General features: G+C 44.3%; 1 protein-coding gene across 1 annotated transcript in view; it reads left to right on the plus strand.

Moving 5' to 3' along the window:
- Nucleotides 1-681: 681 nt before the first annotated feature.
- ADCY8 (adenylate cyclase 8) overlaps nt 682-25,872 on the plus strand; it is a 127,013-nt gene continuing 101,822 nt past the window's right edge. Inside the window, exon 1 of the mRNA XM_086466217.1 lies at nt 682-1,632. Coding sequence (XP_086322343.1) covers nt 682-1,632 — 951 coding nt within the window. The remainder of the gene's footprint in view (nt 1,633-25,872) is intronic.

Raw genomic sequence — 25,872 nt, forward strand, 5'->3', positions numbered from 1 at the left:
GGCCGCCTCTTCCCTCCCGCCCGAGCTCGCAGGGCTCCCACTGACCGCAGCCGCGGGGATTACAGAAGCTCCCGGGGACCAGACCTCGGAGCGGAGCCCCGGGACCCCCGGAGAGAGGAGCTGCCCGCTCTGAACGGCTTTCTGCAAGGCGGCTCCCCCCCACCCCTCCGCGCCGCCAGCCTCCGGATGGGGCCGAGGATCGCCCGCCGGGCTGCGGGGCTGCGCCCGTAGATGCTCCGCTCCTCCCTCCTCCTCTCCGGACCCGCGGCTCGGCTTCCTCCCTGCTCACCGCCCCGACAAGGGCGCGCACCCAGCCCGCCGGGGCGCCGGGGCTGCGCCGCAGCCGGGCTCCGCGGGATGCGGCTCCGCGGGGCGCCGCGGGCGCGGGCGCGGGGCGAGGGCCGCCTGCGTTGAGCCGGCGCAACCCCAGCGGCCAACCAGCCCCGCCGCCAGCCAAACCACCGGACCCAGGGACCTGCCTATAAATGTGATCCCCCTCACCGCCACCCCGCCGCCGCCACCCGCCCTTCTCCATCCCCTCCCTCCTCTCCCGCGTCTCCATCCCTCCTCCTGCTCCCCTCCCCAAAGACGGTGTCCCGTCCCCCTCCCCCGTCCCTGTATCCCCCCCACCCTCCCCCCCCCGCCCCCCGCCCCGCGCTCTGCCCCCCGCCAGTCACCACCATGGAGCTCTCGGAGGTGCGGTGCCTGAGCGACAGCGATGAACTTTACACCATCAACAGGACCCCCCCCGGCAGCGGCAGACCCCAGCGCCTGCTGTGGCAGACGGCCGTGCGCCACATCACCGAGCAGCGCTTCATCCAGGAGCACAGCAGCAGCAGCGGCGGCAGCAGCAGCGGTGGGGGCAAGGGCTTCAGCTCCGAGGAGACCTGCTGCCCCAACCACCACCCCCACCCGCCGCACCACCACCACCACCACCACCACCACCACCACCACCTCCGGCGACAGTCGGCCGGCCGGAGTTTGGGCGGCGAGCGCCACAACAACGGAGGCACCAAAGTCTTCCCGGAGCGCACGAGCAGCAGCGGGGACCTGGGCTTTCTGCCCCTGGACTGTGCCCCCAGCAACTCTGACTTCTTCCTCAACTGGGGCTATACCTATCGCGGGGTGATCTTCCCCACTCTCCGCAACTCCTTCAAGTCTCGGGACTTGGAGCGCCTTTACCAGCGCTACTTCTTGGGCCAGCGGCGCAAATCCGAGGTGGTCATGAACATCCTGGACGTGCTGACCAAGCTGACCCTGCTGTTCCTCCACCTGACCCTGGCCTCTGCTCCCATGGACCCCATTAAGGGCATCCTCTTGGGCTTCTTCACCGGCATTGAGGTGGTGATCTGTGCCTTAGTGGTAGTCAGGAAGGACACGACCTCGTACACCTACCTGCAGTACAGTGGTGTGGTCACTTGGGTGGCCATGGCCACGCAGATCCTGGCAGCCGGCCTGGGCTGTGGCCTCCTTGGGGACGGCATTGGCTATGTGCTCTTCACGCTTTTTGCAACCTACAGCATGCTCCCGCTGCCACTCACCTGGGCCATCCTGGCCGGGCTGGTCACCTCTGTCCTGCAGCTCGTCATGCAGCTGGTTATCCCCAGGTTGGCCGTGACTTCCCTCAACCAGGTACCGTGGTGAGGAAAGGGTGGGAACTCTCCTCTTTCTCCATCACTCTGAGTGAGAGGAGGTGTGGGGTGTCCCAAGAAGTCCATTCCCTTCTAGTCAGGTGCTCAGAGGTTAGTTACCTGGAAGGGAGACCAAAGGCAAAAATGCAACCTTCTCCTCTCCCCCCTCCTCTGTCCCCCATTGCCTATCCCAAGGTTTCAGCTCGAGCTGGGGATGAGGACACTTCCTGACTACTCTGTTCCCTCTCCATGTACAGTCACTTGACTATTATCCCTAGAAATAGCTTTGGGGAAGGCAGTTCCTGGGGAAAGTGGGGAGGGTGGGTCATTTATAATACCCTTACTTCCAGCAGTGGTCTGTTGCATGAGATGACTCTGTCTTGGACAAACTCTCCCACTGCTCATCTTCCATTTTACTTGCTCATGTTTTGTGGTTGGTCTTGATGTTCTTAAAGATCTTTTCCAACCGAAATGATTCTATGGGTCTGTGATGCTGTGCTTTTTAACTCTGGATCTGCTGGGGGGACTGGTACTTTCACATGCGCAGCGCAGCTTGATCTGGGCTATGGGAAAACAGGAGCAAAGCATGCCGCTCTTTTGCAAGGAGAGAGAAAACAATGCCTCAGTGAGATCAGGGAAAAGCTCCCCTTGGAGATTTGGTGTGAGGTCCTAGGCTGTCTCTGGAGGGCATCAAGAAGCCTTTTCTGCTGGTAGTCATGGGGCAAACATTGTTGTGCTGCATCCTTACAAGTGCTGTCTAGGACAGAGTCCTGATTACATGGGGGAGTGGTGATGCAGTGCAAACCACTGAGCAGCACCACGCAAGATATGAGTCTGAGGAGTTAAAACCAGGACTAACCTGACTTTACACTTATCTGGCTTCTTTCACAGAAAAAGTGGGAATTCACCAAACTCCAGACATCCCTGCAAGGCAAGAAAACACTGCCTATCTAGGGCAACTTCATCCTGGAGATTCTTGCTGCTCCCTTTCCCGCCCCCTTCCCAGACTGTCTCAGCTCCGTGCTACCAGTGTTTCACAGCAGATTATCATCTCCATTTGGCTAGCTCCAGGGAGTCAGGGAGAAGGGGGTGGAGGTACTCGCAGATAATCCCCAAAGGAGGGAGGGTGCAGGGGAGTGTGTTGTTGGTTGGCAGGTTGTTTACATGAATGTTGGGATTGCGCAGCTGGGAAGTGGCTGATCTTGCACCAGTTTTGATGATGATGGTCCTTGGGACACATCTACCTTCCTCAGATCCTGCCCCCCCCCCCAACACCCCTGCCCACCCCTGTCCATCCCCTTCCTCCATGCACTTGTTATCTGGGGGCTGCCTTGACCGCGCTTCCCAGTGGCCAGGCTCACCCTGTTTGGGGAAAAGCTGCCCCAGTGTGTTGTCTTGGCTGAGCCCTACGGATGCGAGACGATCAGGCTGTGCAGAGTTGTTCCCCAGCTCTTGGCGATGTGCTGATGAATGAACCGTGTCCCACTCCCATGCGCCACCAGTGCTGTCAGTGCTGGGCCAAAAGCTGTGTGAGTTATGCTGATTTCTTAATTTACTTCCACGTCCTGTCCTGGAGCTATGAATACTGCGCCGCTATCTCACTGTGCACAGGTATCACGGCTGTTTCACCAGTCCACGCGCACACGCGCGTTCCCCACAGACATTCCTAACGAAGACATTTCTCAGGAGAGCGACTAACATCTTCTTTTGGCAGCCCGGTGCCTTGCCGGTTGTGTGAATGAACTGCCTTTGAGCGGTGCGCAAGGGCAGCTTACCAGCCAGACGATTGCCTTCATGTACTACATATCCCAATCCCCTTAACAGGATCCGCGCAGCTTGCCACACGTCCGGGTTGATTTACGCCGGCTCCCGCCTTCCCCCAGCCCACTTCACGCCGCCTCAGAGGCGCCGCTTCGGCCCTTGGCCGCCAACCCGCCGCAGAAGAGGCCGGACCCTCCGCCGCCGCGGGCGGAGCTCCCCTCCCCGCTGCAGGGGGGGGACCTCGGTGGGGGGGACGGGCACCCGCTCCCCCCCCCCCCCTCCGGGTCCCGCCGCGGGCAGCGCCTCCTCCCCCGCGGCCAGATGCGCGGGGCGCGGTGCCCGGGCGCTGTCCGCCGGCGCGGTGCTGAAGCCGCGGCCGGAGGCGCGGGGTTGCGCGGCCCGGGGGCTCCCCCCAGCGGCCCCGGCGGGTGCTGCCCGCCGCCTCCCGCACCCCCACTGCCCCCCCCCCCCGCGGCGCCAGGCGCTGTGTCGTCCCCGTCCCCCGTCGTCCCCCCCCCGCCGGCGCTCGGCCGAGGGGCTGCGCGGCGGCCGGACCCGGCGCGCAGGGGGGCGCAGCCCCCCGGCCTCCTGACTTTGAGGGGTTGCACCATTTTTTAAATCTTTTCCCAGGGAATTGCAGGGCGGTTTCGCGTGTTAGCGAGCGAGGGCTGCTGCGGCTGGTGAAGGGTATACAAATACTACCTGACAGGCGAACACAGAGCACTTGAATGACTGTGCCATCAGGGTTATATAGGAAGTCTGTGGGACAAGGCAGATTTCTTGATCTTGCAGGCAAAGCGCTCTCTTTTATCGCAGGGCTTATTTTCCCCGGTAAAATACTGCATCCTCCCTTCAGAGAAGCCTTACAAGTCTAAATGAACTCTATGATTATGTAGCAATACCTGTGACCATCTTGCTGTGCCTCAGGATGCAGACAGCTGCTCACACTGGACCAAACTCAGGAATTAAAGTATACGATGAAAGAAAAAGCAGAGGGTAAAACTCTGTTTGAGGTACAGACAATGGGTTTTTCACTGACTTTTAAAAGAGTCCAGGATTTCATGCAGAGAAAAATGCTGCATTCAGTTCTGAACAGAAAGAATTGTCTACCCTGGAGTCAGTTTATTACTGCACCCAGTGGCATCCACAGGCACAATAGTTCTGATCCTCCTCTCAGTCACAGGGGTATAAACCAGTTACAAGTCTGTCAAAACTCATAAAGTTGCAACAGTTTATACAAGAGGAAAATCAAGCACTGTGATCTGTTTCCCATTAATCTCTTAATTAATCTGAGTTTTCATTGACAAATATGTTCGCAAGCAGTTCAAATCGTTAGTAATGCTGAACACAAGCAGCAGTACTACTGCCTGGTTCAGCTATTTGTTGAAGTTAAGAAAGTGTGCATTATCATGAATACAAATAACGCCCACTGTTCACCTTTTTTTCTTGCAGTAACACTTAAGAGGTCATCTAAGTTTTCTTCCCTTGCATCTCAAAATTAATTTGAAACAGCATCCTGGGTAAAAGTGAAGGAGAAAGACTGCCTTCACATTAGATTTTTTAAAAAAACACAACCAAACACAACAAACCAAACATAGACTCACTAGTTTCAAACCTGCCAAGTGCTCAGTGCTTCTGGAGAGATATGACCACCCTTAAACCCAGCTGACCCCAGCCTGAAATGCTGAGCAATGTGCTGCTGCTCAACCAGAGGAGAGAGCCAGGAAAAAAAGGGCCTGATATCAAAATTTAGGTCAAGGCAACACTGGTACTGCCTTGACTAAAGATTCGGTCAGGAAAAAAAAAAAAAAAGAGAAACACAACATCTTACTGGTAGACAAGTAAAATGCATTGATTTGTGTGCCTGGTCAGATACCATGCTGGGGGTGGTGTTTGCCTCTGACATTCCTCAAAATGAAAGTTAAATTTGTATTTTATTAATTCTTACTTTTTCCTTGGTGATAATGTAGTATACAATCCAAAATTTCTAAGACCATATATGTGTTTCAGGCATATGGGGAAGAACAAACAACTCAGAGCTCCTTAGTGTTATGTAACATAGGCAGATGATACTATAGATATGGATTTTGACAGGCTTGGAATTATGTAAGTTACAAATATACTCTGGATTTTAATCATCTCCCTGTGCACTCCTCACTCATGTGAGTAAATTCCACTGGAGTCAGTAAGCCTACTCTTGTGAGTAAGTCACCTGCATAAGGGATACTTTGAAGGGTCAAGTCCTAAATTGCACATATTAAATAAAACTTTAAAAATACATTTAGAAATAACCTTGAAGCGGGTAATACCAAGACTGGAGAAACTCGTTCTTTTCCCTTTGTTGGCATCTGTCTTTCCAAGTCTAGGCAGTTCTATGAATTAATGTAGCGATTTTTGCTTGCTTGCCTCCTTATTTCCCCAAACCCTCTCTCTGGGTTATTAATAGAGGAAAAGGCAGAATTCACAAAGTCACAAGGAGTCCTGTAGAGATAAATCTGTATAATTATACAATGGCAACTGACAGCTTTTACATGCATATTTCAGCTACATGTTTTCCAAAACCTGATCATAGGTACCAGTATATAAGTATGTACAAAACACACTCATCTCTCCAAAATTTCTGCCAAATGCTTGAGGAGTAGCTGTTAAATCTGTAAGGTATAAGGATATTTCAAAGTTGGCTACCATTTGAGAATCAGAATCAAAACACTCCACCTTTATCCCCGTGGTTGCTTTAATAGCAGTATTTACTCTTTGTTTTTCTGCCATGGTCCATTGCGGGTGACTTATAACCTGATCGTGTGATTTTAGACTGGATTATGATCTGGTTTCCTTTTATATCCTGTAGTATCACCTGACCAGTATCAGTGGGTCACAGCATAATTAGATTAGAATTGGATACACTTTTCTCTGAAGCAGCTGCATCATTGTTGTGTTAAGTAGGGCAGATGCATTAGTTATATTTACAATTTGATGATTAATTGCCTTCAGAGAGTTCCTCCAAAATGGAGGAACTCAGGCAGAAACATGAATGAAACCTGCTTTTATCAGTGAGTTTCAGCCTACAACAGTCAGTGCACTTGTTCTCAGTGAAAGTTGCTTTGCTAGATTTGACGTGACATTTTTTCTGTTGTTTTCATGACACTTTTGGGATGTTTTTAAGGATTTGTTTATTGCTTGCTTGTTGTTCCTCGTGGCCTAGAAAGAGGCATATGCTCTAAAATAGCAGCATCTAATGCAAAATAATCACACACCAGAGCAGTGCACTTACAGCTGACAGTTAACAGCAGATCATGCTGGAATGATCCTTATTAGCCTGTACAGAGGACTGAAGGGGATAAACATCTCCATTCCATCCTCTTACTGCGCTTCTCAACGCTGTCAATGATGTGATCTGAACAGGAAAGAGAAGAGGGCAAAACTAGAACCGTTTAATGGATTCTTCTCTTTCCAGAAGGCAGAGAAGGTGGGGATTGGAAGGACTCCTTCCTCCATTTTCCTTATTTCCAGCATATCTGGCTAAGCACAAGAAAAACTCGAGTGTTTCATGTAAAAGGTGAAATTTAGTAAACAGAAAGGAATTAAGCTTTTAATGTGATGCTTAGGCTGATGGAAACTCCAAACCTGAAAACAGTTACTCAGCTCCTGCCTAGCACCCCATCCCTGCAGGCGCCCTGTTAACATCACATTCCTTTAAGTGCAGTCTTCTTGCACTTAACTGCACTTCTGTTTCTGAGCATCCCGTGAAGTGCCTCAATGACTCAGTGTTAAAGTTACCGTGCAGCCTAGCCAGAATCCAAACACTCTTCTAGCGGGAACACACTTTGCAATTGTACTACACACACAGTGCCTGCCTGATGTCAAAGAGAAGGGGATTGCGCTCTTCCTCTGTGTAACAAATGCGATGATGAAGATGTTCCTGGGATGTAGCAGACCAAGGTTTAAAATCCTTTTTCCCCAGAGGTGATTGAAATCCACCTCTCTTACCTTACCAGAGAGTTTTCAAAGCAAACCTCCCCCCATTGCTAGCAGAACTGTTCTTCTGGGAAGATAAAAGGTTAAGATCTAGCAGGCCAAAAAAAAAAAAAAAAAAAAAAAAAAAAAAGAAAGAAAGAAAAAGTAATCCTGACTCTATAAAAAACTGATTAAGGAATTCATGTCTGGTGGTGTCCTTGCTGGACATTTTAGTGTTTTATATAATGCTATTAAATCATTCCCTCAAGCACACGTCCCAACCAGCAGACTGTATGGTCTGGTCCCCTCTCGCTGACCAGAAGAATCTTGAATCTCTTTTTTGAGAGGGGTGTAGCTTCCCTAGAGAATTTCTCTCCCTCCTTATCTGCTCCCCTACAGCTCCTCAAAAGCAAATACAGCCTACAGGGAGGGCATTTCCTAGGGAGGCAGGAGATCTAGAATGAGGGGTGAGTCTCCAGTCATTGAGCTGCTATACAGAAGATATACAGCTGTGTTAAACGACAACGGTAGTCGCTGTTCAGCGTTTGAACAAAAAGATACAGGCAGTGCCCTCCAGGGTGGAGGGGAAGGGGGTTGGGGGCTGAGAAGCCCAAATATAGGGGAAAAACTTCACAATGAATCTCTAAATCCTGGGTAAAAATGAGGTTTGAGGCACACTTCCTGTGTTTCATCATTCCCTCCTAGCTAGCTCTCCTCCCATTCAGCAGCCTGGCTATTTTATATTCAACCTGACATGTTAGATTATTTTTTGCAGGTTGTGTAAGGATTTGTAAGAGCATGGTGGCTTTCAACATAGGCTTCTGGCTTAGACTCTAGTAGTCATGTGTCTGCAAACGAGGTGCACAAGGAACTTGCTTCTGAGCCTTGTATTTTCATCTAGCCCTTCCTTCAGAGACAAACTCTGTTTCACTTGCGCACCTCTTGGTGCAGTGCAGCTTATACCCGTCCCCAGCGCAGAAGGGACTGTAGAGTTACAATTTGGCCCGAGGAGGGAGATGCATACAAATCACTGAGGTAGTGGTGCAGTGAATCTTGAGCATTTTGGTAGCAGCCTCACTCATTCAAACCAGGGATAAAAGAGACCTGGCTGGTCGAAAGGGATCAAGCACAAAAAGTACTGAGTACTCAGCATTTCTTGGAACAAAGAATCTCAGTAAGGGATCTTATTAGGGCCTGACTGACTCAGAGGCTCCCAACAGCTTGGTTTAGGGCCCTGATTTAAAGCCCACAGAGTGTTAAATAAAGAATGCCACAGACATTAGGATTTTTAGGTGAATCAAGAAGATCTGTTCTCAGGACCCTTGTAGGGAAATCGTTGCTTTGAATCCACATTTCTTCTGAAAGAGAACACAAATGTGGACATGCAGCTGCTCCAGGAATCTCTTGGAGTGAGCTCTGTGACTCTTATCCCTCCAAACAGCCAGGTCTGCAGACAGAGATACCACTGTGGTGCTGCCTATCCTAGAACAAAGAATACCAGGAATTGTACACAAGGTGAACTGCAAAGCGAGGCAGCCGTTGGCTGACAAAGTAATATTTCATCATGTGAGTTTTGTTTATTAGCAACTACTTTAAGAAGTGCTGCTATTTCATTTGCCAGCTTCTTCTGCTGCAAGGTTTCAGGCAGTTAGCTCTAGAGGAGAGAGGAAGGCTGCTGAGTTCATTAATTAACCATTGCTGCAGTCTGAGAAACAGCTGAAGCATTGTCAGTGGAAAAAAAAAAAAACACAACACCAAAACTAACCCAAACCAATTTTTTTTTCACAACCCCAACAAATAATTGTACTTCTCCCAAACAGCCTGATGTCTGTGTTACAATCTTATATGATGCTCTTAGTTTTAATCTAGAGAATAGTAGCCCCTAGTATAAATGAAATACTATTTGAATGAGTTTAATGATTTGATTCTTCTACCGCAATTTTCTTTTTCAATTTTGATTTAATCATTACTTCACAGTTTTGAATTTTTCTGTATCTTTACTTTCCTTTGCTTTAACAGCACAGTCCCTTAAAAATAAAATACAGAAATCCCTCTTCACTGAAATCGGTGGAAGCATCCAACAGTGGCATTATAATATTTAGGAAAATCAGTTTGTTTCTTTGGAGGGTTCTGTTCTCCAGGCCCTTTATTATTTCTCCTTTGGTGAAACTCTGCTGCTTTGTTTACCTGGGAGCTGCTCAGGCATGGTGCTATCTATCCTGTGTTGCTTCCTTTAGTTCTATCACAGTAGGAGCTTCATCCATCGCTCCAGAGGTGTTATCACAATGCAAAGAAATAATAGTGACTAGGAAAATCAATCAGCACAGAGGAACTACGTGATATTATACTGTGTACCAGGTGTTTATAACTCTGGAGTAAGGTTCTAGGAAAAGAAATTACTTGGATCTTATGGCAGTTACTGAAATAACTGTACAAGATCTAGATATACACAATATTTTGTCCTATGGTTCTCCGTCGTATACAAAAGTACCTCTAATGCTTATTGGTATTAATAATCTTCATAAGCATAACAGATAGGGTTATCATTGACATAGAAATCATCCCATATGTGCTTGTTGTGGATCTAATTTAACGTGCCAGACATGTATGTTCTTTTAGAGGAAGGAGTGTTATTCACCACAGATTTCAGCTAGGGACTGTGAATACGGATCATTCCCATTTCATCACTAGATTTATCACTGGTCTGTACTGACCCCCGCACATTACTTTATGTTTCTGTGCTTCATTTGGTTTGAAAATTTGCCTTTCTCAGTTGTTGTAATATGTGACTAATACATTCAATTTCTGCGAGATTTTTGTGCAAAACATGCCCATCACTTTCCGTGATGCATCAAAAGAGGAACACTCTACTGACTTCTGTCAGTCGCACACATTTTTTGTTAAACAGTGAATACACTGAATGTAGTGGGATCTTTTACATATATCTTTCTTTACTCTTTTTAAAAAGACCTGGTTCCACACAATTCTCTCAAGGGCTGTAAGGCTTGTCCTATGAGGAGCAGCCAAGGACTCTGGGCTTGTCTAGTCTGTTGAAAAAGAGGCTGAGGGGCGACCTCATTGCTCTCCGCAGCTTCCTGAGGAGGGGAAGGGGAGAGGGAGGTGCTGAGCTCTTCTCCCTGGGATCCAGTGATAGGATGTGTTGGAAGGGTTCAAAGCTGTGCTTGAGGAGGTTTAGACCGGACAATAGGAAGCATTTCTTTGCTGAGAGGGATGTCAAACACTGGAACAGGCTTTCTAGAGAGGTGGTCAATGCCCCAAGCCTGTTGGTGTTTAAGAGGCATTTGGACAATGCCGTTAACAACATGCTTTAGCTTTTGGTCAGCCCTGAAGCGGTCAGGCAGTTGGACTAGATGATCATTGTAGGTCCCTTCCAACTGAAATTATTCTATTCTATTCTATTCTATTCTATTCTATTCTATTCTATTCTATTCTAGTCTAGTCTAGTCTAGTCTAGTCTATTCTAGTCTATTCTATTCTATCCTATCCTATCCTATTCTATCCTATCCTATCCTATTCTACTTCAGCCCGACTATCAGTGACTGCAAGATCCCTTTACATTAGTCCATCTGTGCTGAGAGTACTTTAAAGTAGATGCCATATAGTTTATACAAGGCTGTGCTTGCAGCACTGGGCTAGAGAGACAGACACCTCAGCTGTTCTCTTTGTGACCACATGCTTCTTGCTTTCACATCTATGCAGTGGACCAGTTTCAATGAGAGGAACGGAGAAGATTCCCACCTTGACAAATTTGTTGCCTTAATAGGTCTCTTTCCTAGGATTTGGATTCATAGATTTAAAGTGCCTCACCTAGAACTGAGGGAAAACCAGAAATCAAGTCCTGATCCTTGTGCAAATGCCATAAGATCTTGAGAAAGAAGAAATTCCCTCCTTCCTGGGCACTGAGTGAAATTGTCTGAAGATTGTAGGTCTCAGGTTGAGCTCTGTGCTGCTTAAAAATTTTGACCAAAGTTATGACACATTTCAGGATTCAATCCATCCTTCTCCCCAAAGGCTGTATCTATATTAACTCCTTCAAACAGGGTGCCTGCATCCAACCTGTGAGGTGGGAGAAGCAGGTCTATGATGACTGATGAACTACGTGCTAGAATTTTGGAGAGAGGGTTGGTTGACCAAGGCCAGAACAGTGCCTGCAACCATTCTAGTGGTTTAGCAGCATAGATGATTGCATTCCAAAAACATTTCTCAATACTGGTTAGTGAGTGCCTTGCAGGGATGCAACCTCCCTGCCTACCTGTCCTCCTCTGAACTGCAATGAAGCTGAGTGGGATGTTTACTCTTGGTTTGCCTGATCGAGGTGTTAAGGGCACTGGGGCCAGTTCTAATATCTTTATCAATGATGTGGACAAAGGGATCAAGTGCACTCTCAGTAAGTTTGCAGATGACACCAAGCTGGGCAGGAGTATTGATCTGCTCGAGGGTAGGAAGTCTCTGCAGAGGGATCTGGACAGGCTGGATCAACGGGCTGAGGCCAATTGTACAAGGTTTAACAAGGCCAAGTGCCGAGTCCTGCCCTTGGGTCACAACAACCCCACGCAGCGCTACAGGCTGGGGGTGAGTGGCTGGAAAGGTGCCCGGCAGAAAAGGACCTGGGGGTGCTGGTTGACAGCCGGCTGGACATGAGCCAGCAGTGTGCCCAGGTGGGCAAGAAGGCCAACAGCCTCCTGGCCTGGATCAGAAACAGTGTGGCCAGCAGGAGCAGGGAGGTGATCGTGTCCCTGTACTCGGCACTGGTGAGGCTGCACCTCGAATCCTGTGTGCAGTGTTGGGCCCCTCACTGCCAGAAGGACATGGAGGTGCTGGAGTGTGTCCAGAGAAGGGCGACGAAGCTGGTGAGGGGTCTGGAGATCAGGTCTGATGAGGAGTGGCTGAGGGAACTGGGGTTGTTTAGTCTGGAGAAGAGGAGGCTGAGGGGAGACCTTATCGCTCTCTACAGCTACCTGAGAGGAGGTTGTAGTGAGGTGGGAGTCGGTCTCTTCTTCCAAGTAATGAGCGATAGGACATGGCCTCAAGTTATTCCAGGGGAGATTTAGACTGGATATTAGGAAAAATTTCTTCAATGAAATGGTTGTCAAGCACTGGAACAGGCCGCCCAGGGAAGTGGTTGAGTCACCATCCCTGAACGTATTTAAAAGATGTGTAGATGTGGTGCTCAGGGACATGGTTTAGTGCTGACTTGGCAGTGTAAGGTTTATGGTTCGACTCGATGATCTTAAAGATCTTTTCCAACATAAATGATTCTGTAATTCTATATAGTAGCCTGTGCTGGAAGCATTAAGGGACCAGGATGTTCCAAAATGGGCAGAGAAATTTATAGTAGATTATTCCAAGATCTGAAGGTCCTTGAAAGTAGCCAGTGAAAATTGTTCTTTAAGACTTAGGCAGAACTTAAGTCGTATGAATCTTGCCCAAGGACATTTGACGTCTCCATAATGTAGCTAAATGCCACTCTGACTGATGCTATGATAGTTTCGATGTTCTCCCCAATCCCTAGAGTAATAGAACATTGTTGACAACAATGGGAAGAGAAGAGGAATTTATTATATTTATTTCATTTCTGGCAATGTAATTGCTTTTGCGTGCTATGTTTCATTAGCCACCTGCGAGGCTACAAGAAATGGTAGATAAACACGTGAAGTGTTCCCATTTGCTGTGTCATGGTACAGGATGATAGGATCTCCAATAATCTTCTTGTAATCTTAATAGCTCTTCATGCTTAGAAATTATTTTTCCAATGACTTATCACTTTCTTTCCTGTAAAAATGTACTTGTGTCTATTTATTCTTAAGGGGTAGTTACGTACATTATCTGTGACAGCTATTTTTCTTTACTGTTCCTCCATGGTAGAATATCTAATGTAAGCATTCAGTTACTCCACATCCCATCAACAACCAAAAAAATAAAATTTTAAAGGTTTAAGAAGAGGACTTTCAGAGTTAATGTGGCTTTGAAGAAGGAGTGTAAGAGAATGCATCTTGACATTATGCCAATTATTTTAAAGTCAAGAGAAGCACTTCTATGCATAAAGATGGGTATAAGTTTAAGTTGTTTGATGGTCTGAGGACTTGAAACTCCGTACAAAGATTGTTAAGGTAGCTGTTCTTTCCTCTTCAAGCAGCTAACAAAGCTTTTGATGGCCAGATTGCTTTCCGTGGCAGCAGAATGTGCTAACTTCCTTGTTGAATTTACAAATGGCCTATCCAAGTGTCATTTATTAAAGAACTCTTTGGATGATGCACAAGAAGGAAGAGTATTTGAGATCACTTCTGGTTTTCTTCTGCAACACAAGATTTCTGTAATTAAAGTTGACATAGTTGATTTTTTAAAATCCAAAAGCAGCCAATATATCTAATAAAATTGAATAGTATCTCATATTTAAATTTCTGAAAGTTCAAACCTTTCAATAGATTCACATATATTTGTATTAGACACAAATACTCAGCAAAGGCAATCTGTGGAATTTCATGCTTTATTCTTTTTTTTTTAACTTGCTTTCAGGTTCAGTAATTACATTTGCAAGTCAAAATAATATTTACTATGTTCCTAAAGTTTGTGTATATCTAAAGAGAGTTTATAGGTGCAATTTAAAAGTGGAAAATACACACACCATTAATTAAGAGACATTTTTTCTAATTACTATCATTAAAAACTCAAACTATATTCCGGAAATCAAACTGTCATCTTCTGGCTGCAGCAATATGGATTCAGCAGTTGTAGACTTGCAGAGAACTTGCAAGGTGCTTAGTCAGAGCTTAGTGGCCCTTACAACATCATGAAAATTCAAGGAATCTCAGACAAAAAAAAAAAAAAGAAAATGCTAGAGCATCCTACCAATAAGGAAAGGATTAAAAATCCAAATCATGAACACACAGACAAAAAAAGTCTCACAGACATTGTATGAACCCTGTGATTTACAAAACATGGAAAGATAGGTGATCACAGCAATTATTCTCAGGACAGTCATCTGGCCTAGAGCCCACATTTCAATGTGATCTAGGAACTTACAAGTACAGGGAAGTAGCAAGTGAGATTTTCAACACTCCACAAGCAAAAGGACTCCTTTGATCACTTAAGTGGTTATAAGAGTATCTCACGGGATCCTTAAGTCCCACTGATTCCCACCAAACTCAAAGCAGTCTTATACCGCACAGACAATACAAAACGGGGAGATGTGGCTGATACACTGGATGATTGCAATGCCATTCAGAGGGATCTTGGCAGGCTGGAGAAATGGTTCCGACAGGAACACCATGGAGTTCAACAGAAGGGAAATGCCAAGTTCTGCCCCTGGCAGGGAATGCACCAGTACAGACTGCCAGCTGACCTGCTGGAGAGCAGCTCTGCAGAGAAGGCCCTGCGGGTCCTGGTGGACACCAAGTTAACCATGAATCAGCAATGTGAAGGCCAGTGGCCTTCTGGGCTGCATTAGGCAGAACCTTCTCAGTGGGTTGAGGAAGGTGATCCTGTCCCTCTGCTCAGCTCTAGTGAAACACACTGGAGTACTGTGCACAGTGCTGGGCTACCCAGTACAGGAGAGGCATGGACATACTGGGGTGAGTCCAGAAAATGTCTATGAAGGGCCACCTAACAAATCAGGAAAAGCTGAGAGAGATAAGACCGTTCAGCCCCAAGTCCTACTATATAGGACTTAACTGCAGGCCGGTATCACAGAATCTTAGAATCATTTAGGATGGAAAAGGCCCTTAAGATCATCGAGTCTGACCATAAACCTAACACCACCAAGTTCATCACATGTCATAACCTGACCTGGCACGTCACTTCTTCTTGGGAGTTGTTCTATGGGCCTATCGCCGTCAAAGCAACATTCTTGCTTTCCCCATCCCCATCTGTTGACTTCAGGCAGTCTGGAAGCACAAGCTTATGTCAAATGTCAGGCACACCCCGTGCTTCTTTTGGGGAACAATTCTGTCTCTACCCACTAGGTCTCTGTGGTATGTCAATATTGCAGGTGGGAAAGTTTGAAGAACATCAGTAATACATGTCCTTTCATTCCACCAGCAAAAAGAGCTCCTCCATCAGTACCAAACATTCAGTTTGAGATGGTCAGATTGCTACCTAAGTGTTAGGAAATGTCTGGTAAACCTGTGTGAACTGTGGTCTCACTATGGCTTTCTCAGCAATCTTAGCTGCCAAAGAAAGCTACAGGCAGGTTTACCCTCAGGCAGTCTACCAATGCCAGAACAATATTTTGAGCAACTGACACTATCCTTCTTTGAAAAAGCCAGAAACTAACCTTCTCCCGGAAAAGCACTGATGATTTTTAAACATACTGTTTTCAATTGCAGTGGATCCTGCTGATTTTCACTACTTCTGCAGGACAGAGGGCTGCTCTAGAGAAAAGGAAGCTGAAGGGAGACTGTGAGAGCCTTCAAATATGAAAGGGGTTGCTACAGAGAGGAAGAAATGAATTGTTCTTTGTTTCGTCTATAGCTATCAAGAGATGATGGGCTTAAGCCATTTTAAGGAATATTTACATTAGATACTAGGAGAAACCTTGTAACAATAACGTAATAACAATAACTTAAAAAAAATCACGTTGCTTGGAAGGCTTTACCCTAAGATGTTATTAAGCAGTTTAGAGAGGCGTTTTTTCAGGAGTGATTTAGGTAATAGCCAGTACCTGGAGCATGGGTTAAATGACCAGTCAAGGTCCTCTCATGCCCTACTTTCTATAAATAAAAGATATTGCCTCCTAATTCCACCTATGATGCAAAGCGTTCTCAACTCCTAGTTTCCAAAGAAGTAAACCGTTTTTTTTCTTTCTAATGGTTGCTACACCTAGGCTGATGGATTATTCTGAACTAGCTTCATTTATGTACCCTGAAATGCCACAGCTTCAAGGATTTATAAATGTGTTTTGCTAAGGACATGCTGAATGAACCATTAGACAATAATATTGCTGATGGTGCAAGAAAATAACAGAATCTGATCATCTCTTCCAAGAGGCTAACAGCTGATGAAAGGACTGTATTGTCAATAAAGTCCTGTTGAAGGTAAAGAAACAGCAAAGAGTGAATCATGCTAAATAAGGAGAGGCCATTTCTTACCCAGTGAAAAATATTTTTCAAGTCATCATCGACTCATTTTAATTGACTTTCCATCTTCCTCTTCTTATGCCATAAACCTGGTCTGATCTGTTTTATTTTTATATATCTAAAATAAATATAAAAATATATTCATAGGACCATCGTTATTGTAGATGCTGTTCATTATATTAATTTTTGGTGCATAGGCCACTTACTTACAAATAATTATAACTTTCCTGGTTGTTCCTGCTCTAAGCAAAGTATGTAAGTACCTGTCTACATAAAAGATATGGATATTGTCTCTGAAATATTTGGGACTACTTTAGAACTGTTCTTAGATATATGGTACATGTGAAAATAATAGAAACAATATAGGCATACAGTTCAATGAGTAAATATAGAGATTAGTTCATGCTTGTTGAGTAGCTGGAGCATTGCCAAAAGGTGGAAGAGTCCTGACTCTTCCTTTGCATCTGCATCCACCCTACACACTGGGAAGGCTCATGGGATAGTTTGTCTTTTGTGAAGTTTCTCCATGTGTAATACCCACAGTAGGTCCATTACACCTGAGGCTGGTTTCTGTTTCTGGAGTAGCATAGCACCTTTCCTAGGGCCAAGCTGGAAAGCAGGCAACTGGGCTTTTACTTTTGAACAGGCACAAAATGTTTCCTTCCTTCTCCAATAAAGAAAAAAGCCTTAGCGGCACACAATTGTAATTCAGGGAACCTGGTGGCTAATATTCTCTTCAAGGGCAATAAACTCTGACCTTGTCAAGATATTTTAATCACATTTTTCGTGTTGTGAAGGGCAATTCAGTCTTTCAGCAAAATACCTTTATTTCCAGACTACAAAATCAGTGTCAGCAGTGCAGAGCAACTATACAGAAACCTGTAATGAAGATTTTTAGACAACCATTTCTACTCCTGCTGGATACAGGAATCTCTTTGAAAGATAAATACTTTGCAAATTCATGCTGGATTTTCTGTTCAGAGTAGAGGACGGTATAAAACACAAGTGCGAAATACAGGTGCTCTTGTTCTTCTTAGTGAAAATAAGACTGTAGGTAGAGGTAGATCATCCTGGGGTTTTTAATCATTATAATGATTTTGAAGATATGCACAGCTTCAAAATTATGGATTAGGATGCACTTTTCCAGGAAAATCTGGATGATCCCATCCAAATCCAGTGGTACTGCTGTGTTCCTGCAAGCCCTGGACTGGCCTGGCTGTTGAGCTACCACCTCCCACAACTGCAAGTCCTGCAGATCAGCAATGTCTGCCCTTGTGATCCAGCAAAGAGTTTTTCTTAAATAGTGAGGTCAGCAGGAACCCTCATCTCCCAGAAGAGGGATTTTGAACTCTGAGTGGCATTGATTCTTCCATTTCAGTTTCCAGTTGATCTCAGTGGAAGCTGGAAGCTGAGAGCTACCATAGGCTGCCCACCTGCTGTAGGTGTCTTCTGAATCTTAAACATCTCTAGGTAGCCACATTTTCCTTTCTGGGTGCCACCAGAGTTGTACCAGTCTAAGAAAGGCATCTGCACACCTACAAGGCTGAGCTGCCCAGAAATGCAGTAGTAGCACCTCTTTGCTACTAACTAGAGAAAGAGAAAAATATGTAAGAGTTTGGTTTCAGGCCAAAATCTGAAAATTTTGAGACACACACACATCTTTTGGTTTTCATTAAAGGAATTTTTTTACATAGCCCCTCATAAAACTTTTCTGGTTCTTCAGATTTGTCTTGCCTGTCTCCAGACATCATTCCCAGATTTATTTGTTTTTTAATATAATCTCGTAAGGTATTTAGTCTGATTGGTTCTACTTTTTTATTAATATTTTTTTCCTTAGAAAAAATAATTGACATGACTGAGAGGTTTTCCTTTTTTTTATAAACTTTTTGTGGAAATAATACACAGGAACATGTCAGAAGGCAAGAAAGAAGTCCAGAATACATGACAAAAGTTGTTTACTATACAACTACATTGTGTGTTTATTGCAAGGGTATGTTAGTTTTGTGGTCATGTAATGATTAATCGAGCTGACTTTAAGAAATGGATATGGATGTTCATGAGGAGGGCAACATGAATGAGTCATTTGAGCTTGTTCTTGTTTTTACCCAGAATTAAATATAGGTTAGACATGTGATTACTGTACAGTGTTGGCCATCAGATGTCAGCTTAATGTAAACAACTAGCATGTTTGTAGTGATGTCTGCAGACAAGGTTCTAATTGCTTTCAGCACTGCACTATCTAAACAAAAATAAAAGAACTTGAACAGTGGGGCCTGACTGGGGCCCTGTTTTCCTTTAAGAATAGAAATGCTAATTTTTCTCCAGTTTGAAATGTTTGTATGTACCTTGGAAAGGGTGTGTCTGGCCAATGCTGCCTCACTGGGTGGCAGAGCTTATACTCTAAGAACTGACTTCATCCTTCTAGGAAAAAAAAATTCTAATTGTTGTCAAGGAGACGTAAGTGATTCCCTGGGATATCTGAAATGCTTCATTTCACTTGTGTTCTGATAGCTAAAAACCCAAGATTGTTGGAGGAAACTTCTTAAAAAGCTATTAGAACCAGTAGGCATATCTCCACTGAACAGAACAGGCTATGGATCAAGCATTAAAGAGTAGAAAATGTCTCACCCTATCATTAACTGTGCCCTTTCTCCTTGAGCTCTTTCATAGATTTAGCTATTAGTGCTGTCTGTCTTCTAAAAAACATCAACCAATTGGGAAGATCAGTTTATAAAACTGATTGTCTTTGGTTTTCTTTCTAAAGGCTCGGAAGTAATGTTCTCTCCAGTGCCTGCAATTCTAGTAAGAAATCCACTTTGTCAGCTAATTCTTGACTTAAACTCCAGGATGGTTTTTGTGCCACAAAATACAGCATTGTCAGCCTTGGTATTCAAACCCCAGCACGTCCAAGGCCACACACAATTTCTTTTCAAGCACTCATCTGCTGAGTGCCCCTGAGAGAGCAGTGTTACATATCATGACTGCTGCTACATTGATCTAAATAGTAGATACATGAGCTAAATGCTCACTAAGATCGAACACTGCTTTGCCCAAGCGAATTTCCCTTTGAAGCCAATGAGCTGCTGTGTGAGCAGGTTGAGATTGACCTTGCTCCTGAGTGGGTGCCTTTAAACAACCTGAACTGCAAAAATGTGGGCAGCATTAATGGTTATGCGTTGGATCAAACCCTGTATGAACTTACACACTGCCATCCTGATGTAAACCATCTGGGGAGCTTCTCTTGTGTTGTTTTACGTCCATCAAGATTTAATAGTCTCCAGCAGCTCCCACTGGTATCAGCAAGATTCATTATTCAACATCAGAAATAACAGTTGTTTGGTCTTGTAGCATTTATTTAATATTCCATGAACAGTCCAGTGTCTATTCCTCATGCTTACACAAGCAGTGAAAATAAAGGCATGGCTTGTATTGCCAGGCAAAGAGAATTTGGCTCATGGTAAATATCAGGGTTTGATGTTAATCCCATCCTTGTTTTATACCAGAATAAGCCACTGCCTTCAAAGGAATTAGACCTAGGTCACACCAGTGTCAACGCAGAATGAATCTTGCAATGTATGTCTCCTCTGATAGCAAAGTGGCAGAAGAAACTTAATCCTTCATTATTTGCCTGTGGTGTATTCTGCCAGCCAAAGGCCTGAATCAACTTTTTCCCACAGCACTCTCTGTACTTTTGATGTCAGTCTGACTTCTTCTAGCTCACCACACTGAAGCATTCACCGTGACTAATAGCAAAACAACACCCACAGGTTTCACAAAGGAAGATGTTTGTCCTCGCCTAACTCTCTGAGATAAAGTTTTAATCCAACTGGTCTGGAATGCTGTAACCTCTGGTGGCTTTTGTCTGGTACATTTCCATTTGCTCCCAAGCCCCTTCACTATTTTCTTTCTGGGATAGTTCATAATTGAGGGTTAAAAAGTTTTAGATAAAGCAGACTTAAAGAGAATATTGAGTAACATTAGATATTTATCAATAAAATTCACATTTAACCTTGAGTGATTCGCGTCTTCTGCTGTGCCTAAGCTGTGTTCAGCTCAGCTCTGGAGGACAAAGGCTCCTCGGCCCTATTACCCCATCCCCAACCATCCTAAAGTTTCATCCATACCCACCCAGGCTCCCAGTTTCTTGCAGTCTTCCAAGGTCATACCAGCACTGGTTTTCAGTGTGGTTATGGACGCTTGAAATTTTGCGTACACTGAAGTCAGACTACGATCCACTACCTTTGTGCTACCCAAGATTTCTTCAAACTAAGGGCAGGCCTCAGGTGCTATGATCTGCCGTGTTTACAGCCCAACGTTGGCATCAGAGATAGCTGAAAAGTAGGTGTTCGGGATTTTTCTTGGTCTTTTTTTTTTTTTTTTTTTTTAAATGTTTTGCTAGGAAAGGACTCTAAAAATGGCATTGCTGAGTTCTGTCTTTTCTTGGTTTTCAGGGGATCATCACAGGCAACAACAAAAGCGGATATCGAGGGAAAAAATAAACACAGAGAATATCAAATTGCTTTCATTGGGGTTTTCAGGTCACTTTTCCAAAAATAATTTAAAACAGAAGCAGAGCAGCCATAACAGGAAATTTGGAGAGAGGAGATATCTTCCTTATTATTTCTGGGCTAGCAAACCTACAGCCTGATCTGGGAACTGTAAGTCTATTCTTGTTGTCTCATGCATCAATCAGCTGTAGATTCAATGAGCAAACTCCATCTCTAACCACCCGTGCAAAAGGACAGCCGCTTGCAGGTGCAACTGTGGGAAAAATTTCGCCTTGCCATCAGCCTTTAGTTAAAAATGCTGATAATAAAGTGTAAAGAGCCTTTGTTTCCAGTGCTATTTTGGCTTTTTTTGGGGCAGGTGAATAGTTTAAAAAAAAGAACAGCTGTGTGGGTGGGGTTTTTGCCAGCAGGTATGACTGATTAACACACAACTGATTAGCTGGTCAGTAGAGCTTCTCATCAGAGAAGACGCAGGCTTTGAAGGGCAATGGTTGTTTGGAAAAGGACATTCAACACTACGATATCCCTCATCTATTTTTCACTACCAGTATTTTCAGTACTATTTCAGTTAAACCAATTTACTTTTTAATAGGTATTAGTCTCACTCTCACCTCAACTGGAGTGGCTTTTATAAGCCTGCCTTATTTCTTGATAAAGAATCCAAGAGTAATTTAAGATCATCACGTTTTGCCATTACTTTTTTTTTTTTTTTCCATTGCAATAGCAAAGGGGAAAAATGATTTGCAAAATCTTGTTTCTTTCGTCCACCTATGGCCCCAGCTTGATAATTCAGAAGAAAAGACACATGACTTGGCCTAGCTAGGAAGAAAAATGCAAAGGTTCTCTTGTGCAGTCTGTGTTACAACTCTGCAGAATGCACAGAAGCAGGGTCAGAAATCATGACAATTGCCAGTTCCATTGGGAAAAGACATGGAGTACGTACTGCAGGTAGTTGCTGGGACATGCATACACCTGATCAGATGAAAACAGCAATGAAGTGTGTCAGAAAAGGCGAACTGCTGTCAGCCCTACACACCTAATTATTGCTTAATTTTGACATCCTACTTCAGAATAAGAGCCATTATCTAGAGCAACAAAACCAGTTGTGCAGAACACCACCCCAAACGCACTTAGAAATCCGGAGTACTTAATTCTGGTTTCCTTAAAATGTAGTTAAACTCTTTCCAATGTTGCAAAGCAGCTTTGGTGATTTTTTTTTTTCCTTTCATTACTCCTAATCAGTTGTATAATCTGTTAAGGGAAGTAGTAGGAGTTCTGCCTTGACTATCTTGCACTGACTTAGGCAGAATTATTGAAATAACTTGAGGAAAATTTCCAAAAGTCACTTCCACTTTAGAGGTCCTAGTTTTAGGGTGTCCAGGCTCACCCTAAAACTCAATGATGCTTTCAGACATTTCCAGACTGGGTGTCAGATGGAAGTTTTTTCACTGAGAAGTTTTCTATGGTGTTAATGGCAGGTCTCCAAATAATGGTACATTAGGATTTGGTAAGGGTTGCTTCAAAAAAAAAAAAACCTAGGAATTCTTTCTAATTCTTAATATCTGGCATGCTGTGAGTGTGTTTCTCCATTTCGGATTAATTTCTTATAAATCTTTGTTTAGATGTTGTAACATTTATTAGGAGTAATTTATTTCTCTAGTGGCTTTAAATGGAATGTAGCTTCTATTGAACGTAATTACTTTGGTATTTGTTTTGAATAGTAAATGTGCAGCTTGTAAGGGAGGTCAACCTCTACATAGAAAAATTGTATGGAAAATTTTAGTGTCAGACTGAGCTTGGTGAGTCTGAACTATGAAAGTGCAGAAAGGGAAACTCCACAGATGCTTTACACTCCCTTCTGAGCAGTGAGCAGGGGAATACCATCACTTCAACAGTTTCCTAACCTACTCTGACTGCCATAGGCTCCTTCCAGTGTGTTCTCTGTTGCGCAGGCATTTGTGCTGTGTCTTGGTTTTTGCTGGGTTTTGTGGGTTGTTACAGGAACTATTCCTGGTTAGACAGCACAAGTAATTTAAAGCCATTCTGTAGCACACGTACTATGGTTTCAAGGTTATGTATATTTGGAGAAGAAAACAGATTCTTGTCTGAGCTTTTAATGTTTACTTAAACACACCAAATGAGGTGACATTTTTGGACAACAAAATGATGACATCTGGAAGGTTTGGCTTTAGATTTCTCCTTGTAATTATGCTGCAATGCAGCTGTCTCAGAGTAGAGGAAGAAGGTACCTAAGCAGCACACAGAAAACACCGAATAGAAAGGGTTATTTGCGTCAAAGGATAAGATTGTTCTTTCTAAATAGGAACATTTCAGGTATCTGTAATAGCATCCTGTGTGCAAAATGATGACAAAAGAGTGTTGTACTGCTCAGTGCACAGGAGATGTACTCACCAGGTTTCATTGTGTAGTTCAGGATCAGTTCCTAGATGAGGGTCAGAGAGTTCAGCAGAGTACCCTGTAGTCATGGGAAGCAGTTACTGAAAAGTGAAGATCATTTACCCATCTCTGTCCATTTGCCTATATGCATGGGCTATGACCCTACTACTGACATTGTCCCAGATGTGTCTAGTCACTTTAACATCTATAAAAAGAAAAGTGCTAAAAAAAAAGGTTTTCCGAAGTCCCAGAATAGATTTTTAAAAATTTTTATCAAGATTATGCCTGAATCCTAAATTTTGTACAAATTCAAGGGAAGTTAGAGGAGAGGTGCTGAAAATTATTTGCCATTTGGGGCTGCTCGATGGCACTAGCAGGGTTATGTGTTTGCTGAACTGCCTCTGTGTATCACTCACATTATGTCAGCCCTTGTGTGACTGATATGATATGATTTTCCTGAGAGATCTCTTGTACCACACCATGTTGCGAAACTCTTGCTATAGTGGATAGCCGACTTACCAGATTGTATGGTTTAAGCTGCCTATGAACAACTTAATTAGACATTCAATTTTCTAAATTTCTAATGGATTCAGCGAAAGGAAGCACAAGAAGGAAATAGCTATTTTTCCTAACAGCAAATTAAACTCTTGATCTGAATATTGAAGATACATATTTCTGAATTCTCTCTTGAACTAGAAAAATTGATTTTATGCAAACTTGCCATTGTTCAGAGAGAAAATGGTCTTTGTTTTCTAAATCATTGGAAGTGCAGGAGCAATAAGCATGCTAGGATATTCTGCAATAGGGTGCAGAAAACTGTGTCTGAGAACAGTTACTCTAATTGAGGGTAATTCCTTAGGGTACAGCCAAGGTTTTCATAGGGCCAACCTGCCTTGCAGGCTACAGGTTTCATGTGCATTAAAGGCCAGACTATGTCCCTTAGTACATAGTGAAGTCCTCTAATGCCTGCTTTGGAAGCAGCAAGACCAGGTTTCTTAAAAGATCCCAGCTCTCCTGGAGGCATGAATAAGATCTGAGTGTCTGAAGAATCAGCCAGTGTTCCCATGTAAGCAGTGCACAGCTGAACCAAAAAACTTGGTTCTAAACACAGAGTCAGGAGGTGATGCTGATACAAACGGCTCATTTCACATTTAGTACATCAGGGGTGGGTAGGGTAAAGCACTGCTCTTAACCATGGTAACCTGTGCTTGACTAAATTTAGCATGAATAAACAATCATAGAATCAGAGAATAGTTTGGGTTGGAAGGGACTTTTAAAAGCCAATTAGTCCAACCCCCTTGCAGTGAGCAGGGACACCTTCAACTAGATCAGGTTGCTGAGTCCTGTCCAACCTGACCTTGAATGAGGGTTTCTACCACTTCTGGGCAACCTGTTCCAGTGTTTCACCACCCTCATCACAAAAGATTTCTTCCTTATAGCTAGTCTAAATCTGCCTTCTTTTAGTTGAAAACCATTACTTCTTGTCCTATTGCAGCAGGCCCTGCTAAAAATATTGCCCCCATCTTTCTCAGAGGCCTTCTTTAAATACTGAAAGGCTGCAATAAGGTCTCCTGGGAGCCTTCTTTTCTCCAGGCTGACCTGGAGTTCTCCCAGCCTTTCTCCATCCCCACCTTCTCAGGTCTGTGGTATATTCCTGTCTTTCAGTAAACTATGTATATGTAGATCAGATAAAATTGGTAGCACTCACTCCAGCTGTGAGTAGGAGTTAAACAGCTGTTGTACTTACGCATTTGACAATATAGAGGATCAGGGACAGATGAGATTTCTGGAAAGTCATGGCAGCAATTTGGGCACCTTTGTGGGACAGGTTGGTTTCCAATAAATATTGATGAAGAATCACACACAGTCTAAAAGAAACAAAAAACCTCTCTATATGGCCATTGGCATTTAGCAGTTAGACCAAGACCTGGGAAATAAAAAAAACTCCTTACAAGGTGATTTAGCAATAAGGCAGCAATGATTTCAGTTTAATGAGTTGACAGCAATGCCAGCTATGAATGCTCATGTACTTCCTTTCCCTGTGGAGGCTGTGCTGTGAACTCAATCAGACAACTGCTCTAGATAGGAAAATCACTGGGAACGCCAAATGTTTGTTTTTAAATTGGCCAAGTTCCCTGGTACAGTTCACAGTGTGTCCCACAAATAATTGATCTGGCACAACAAAGAGGAAGCTGTGCTGATGGATCAAGGTGGGCAAGAGGCAGTACAGAGATACAGGTACTTACTAGTTTCACTGCCAGGAGCTTTGATTCATAAAATCATGGTCTTGGCTAGAGATGGAGGCTTGCTGCAGCCCAGCAGCGAGAGAGTGGTAGAGTCTGTGCTGCTAGATGTTCCTATGAAGTAGAGAATTTTGGTCTCAAATCCCACACTTCTCATGCAAAACTCAGTTCATTCCTCATGATCGTTCTTATAAAAGCATAAAGTATTTTCCCTCAAAGTAACCTAAGGGGGTGATGGAGAAGGGAGAGAGGGCGATGGCGTTTCTGAGACTTTTCAGTTACA

The sequence above is a fragment of the Leptosomus discolor genome, chromosome 5 (genome assembly GCF_034619465.1).
Source record: "Leptosomus discolor isolate bLepDis1 chromosome 5, bLepDis1.hap2, whole genome shotgun sequence".
NCBI lineage: Eukaryota > Metazoa > Chordata > Aves > Leptosomiformes > Leptosomidae > Leptosomus > Leptosomus discolor.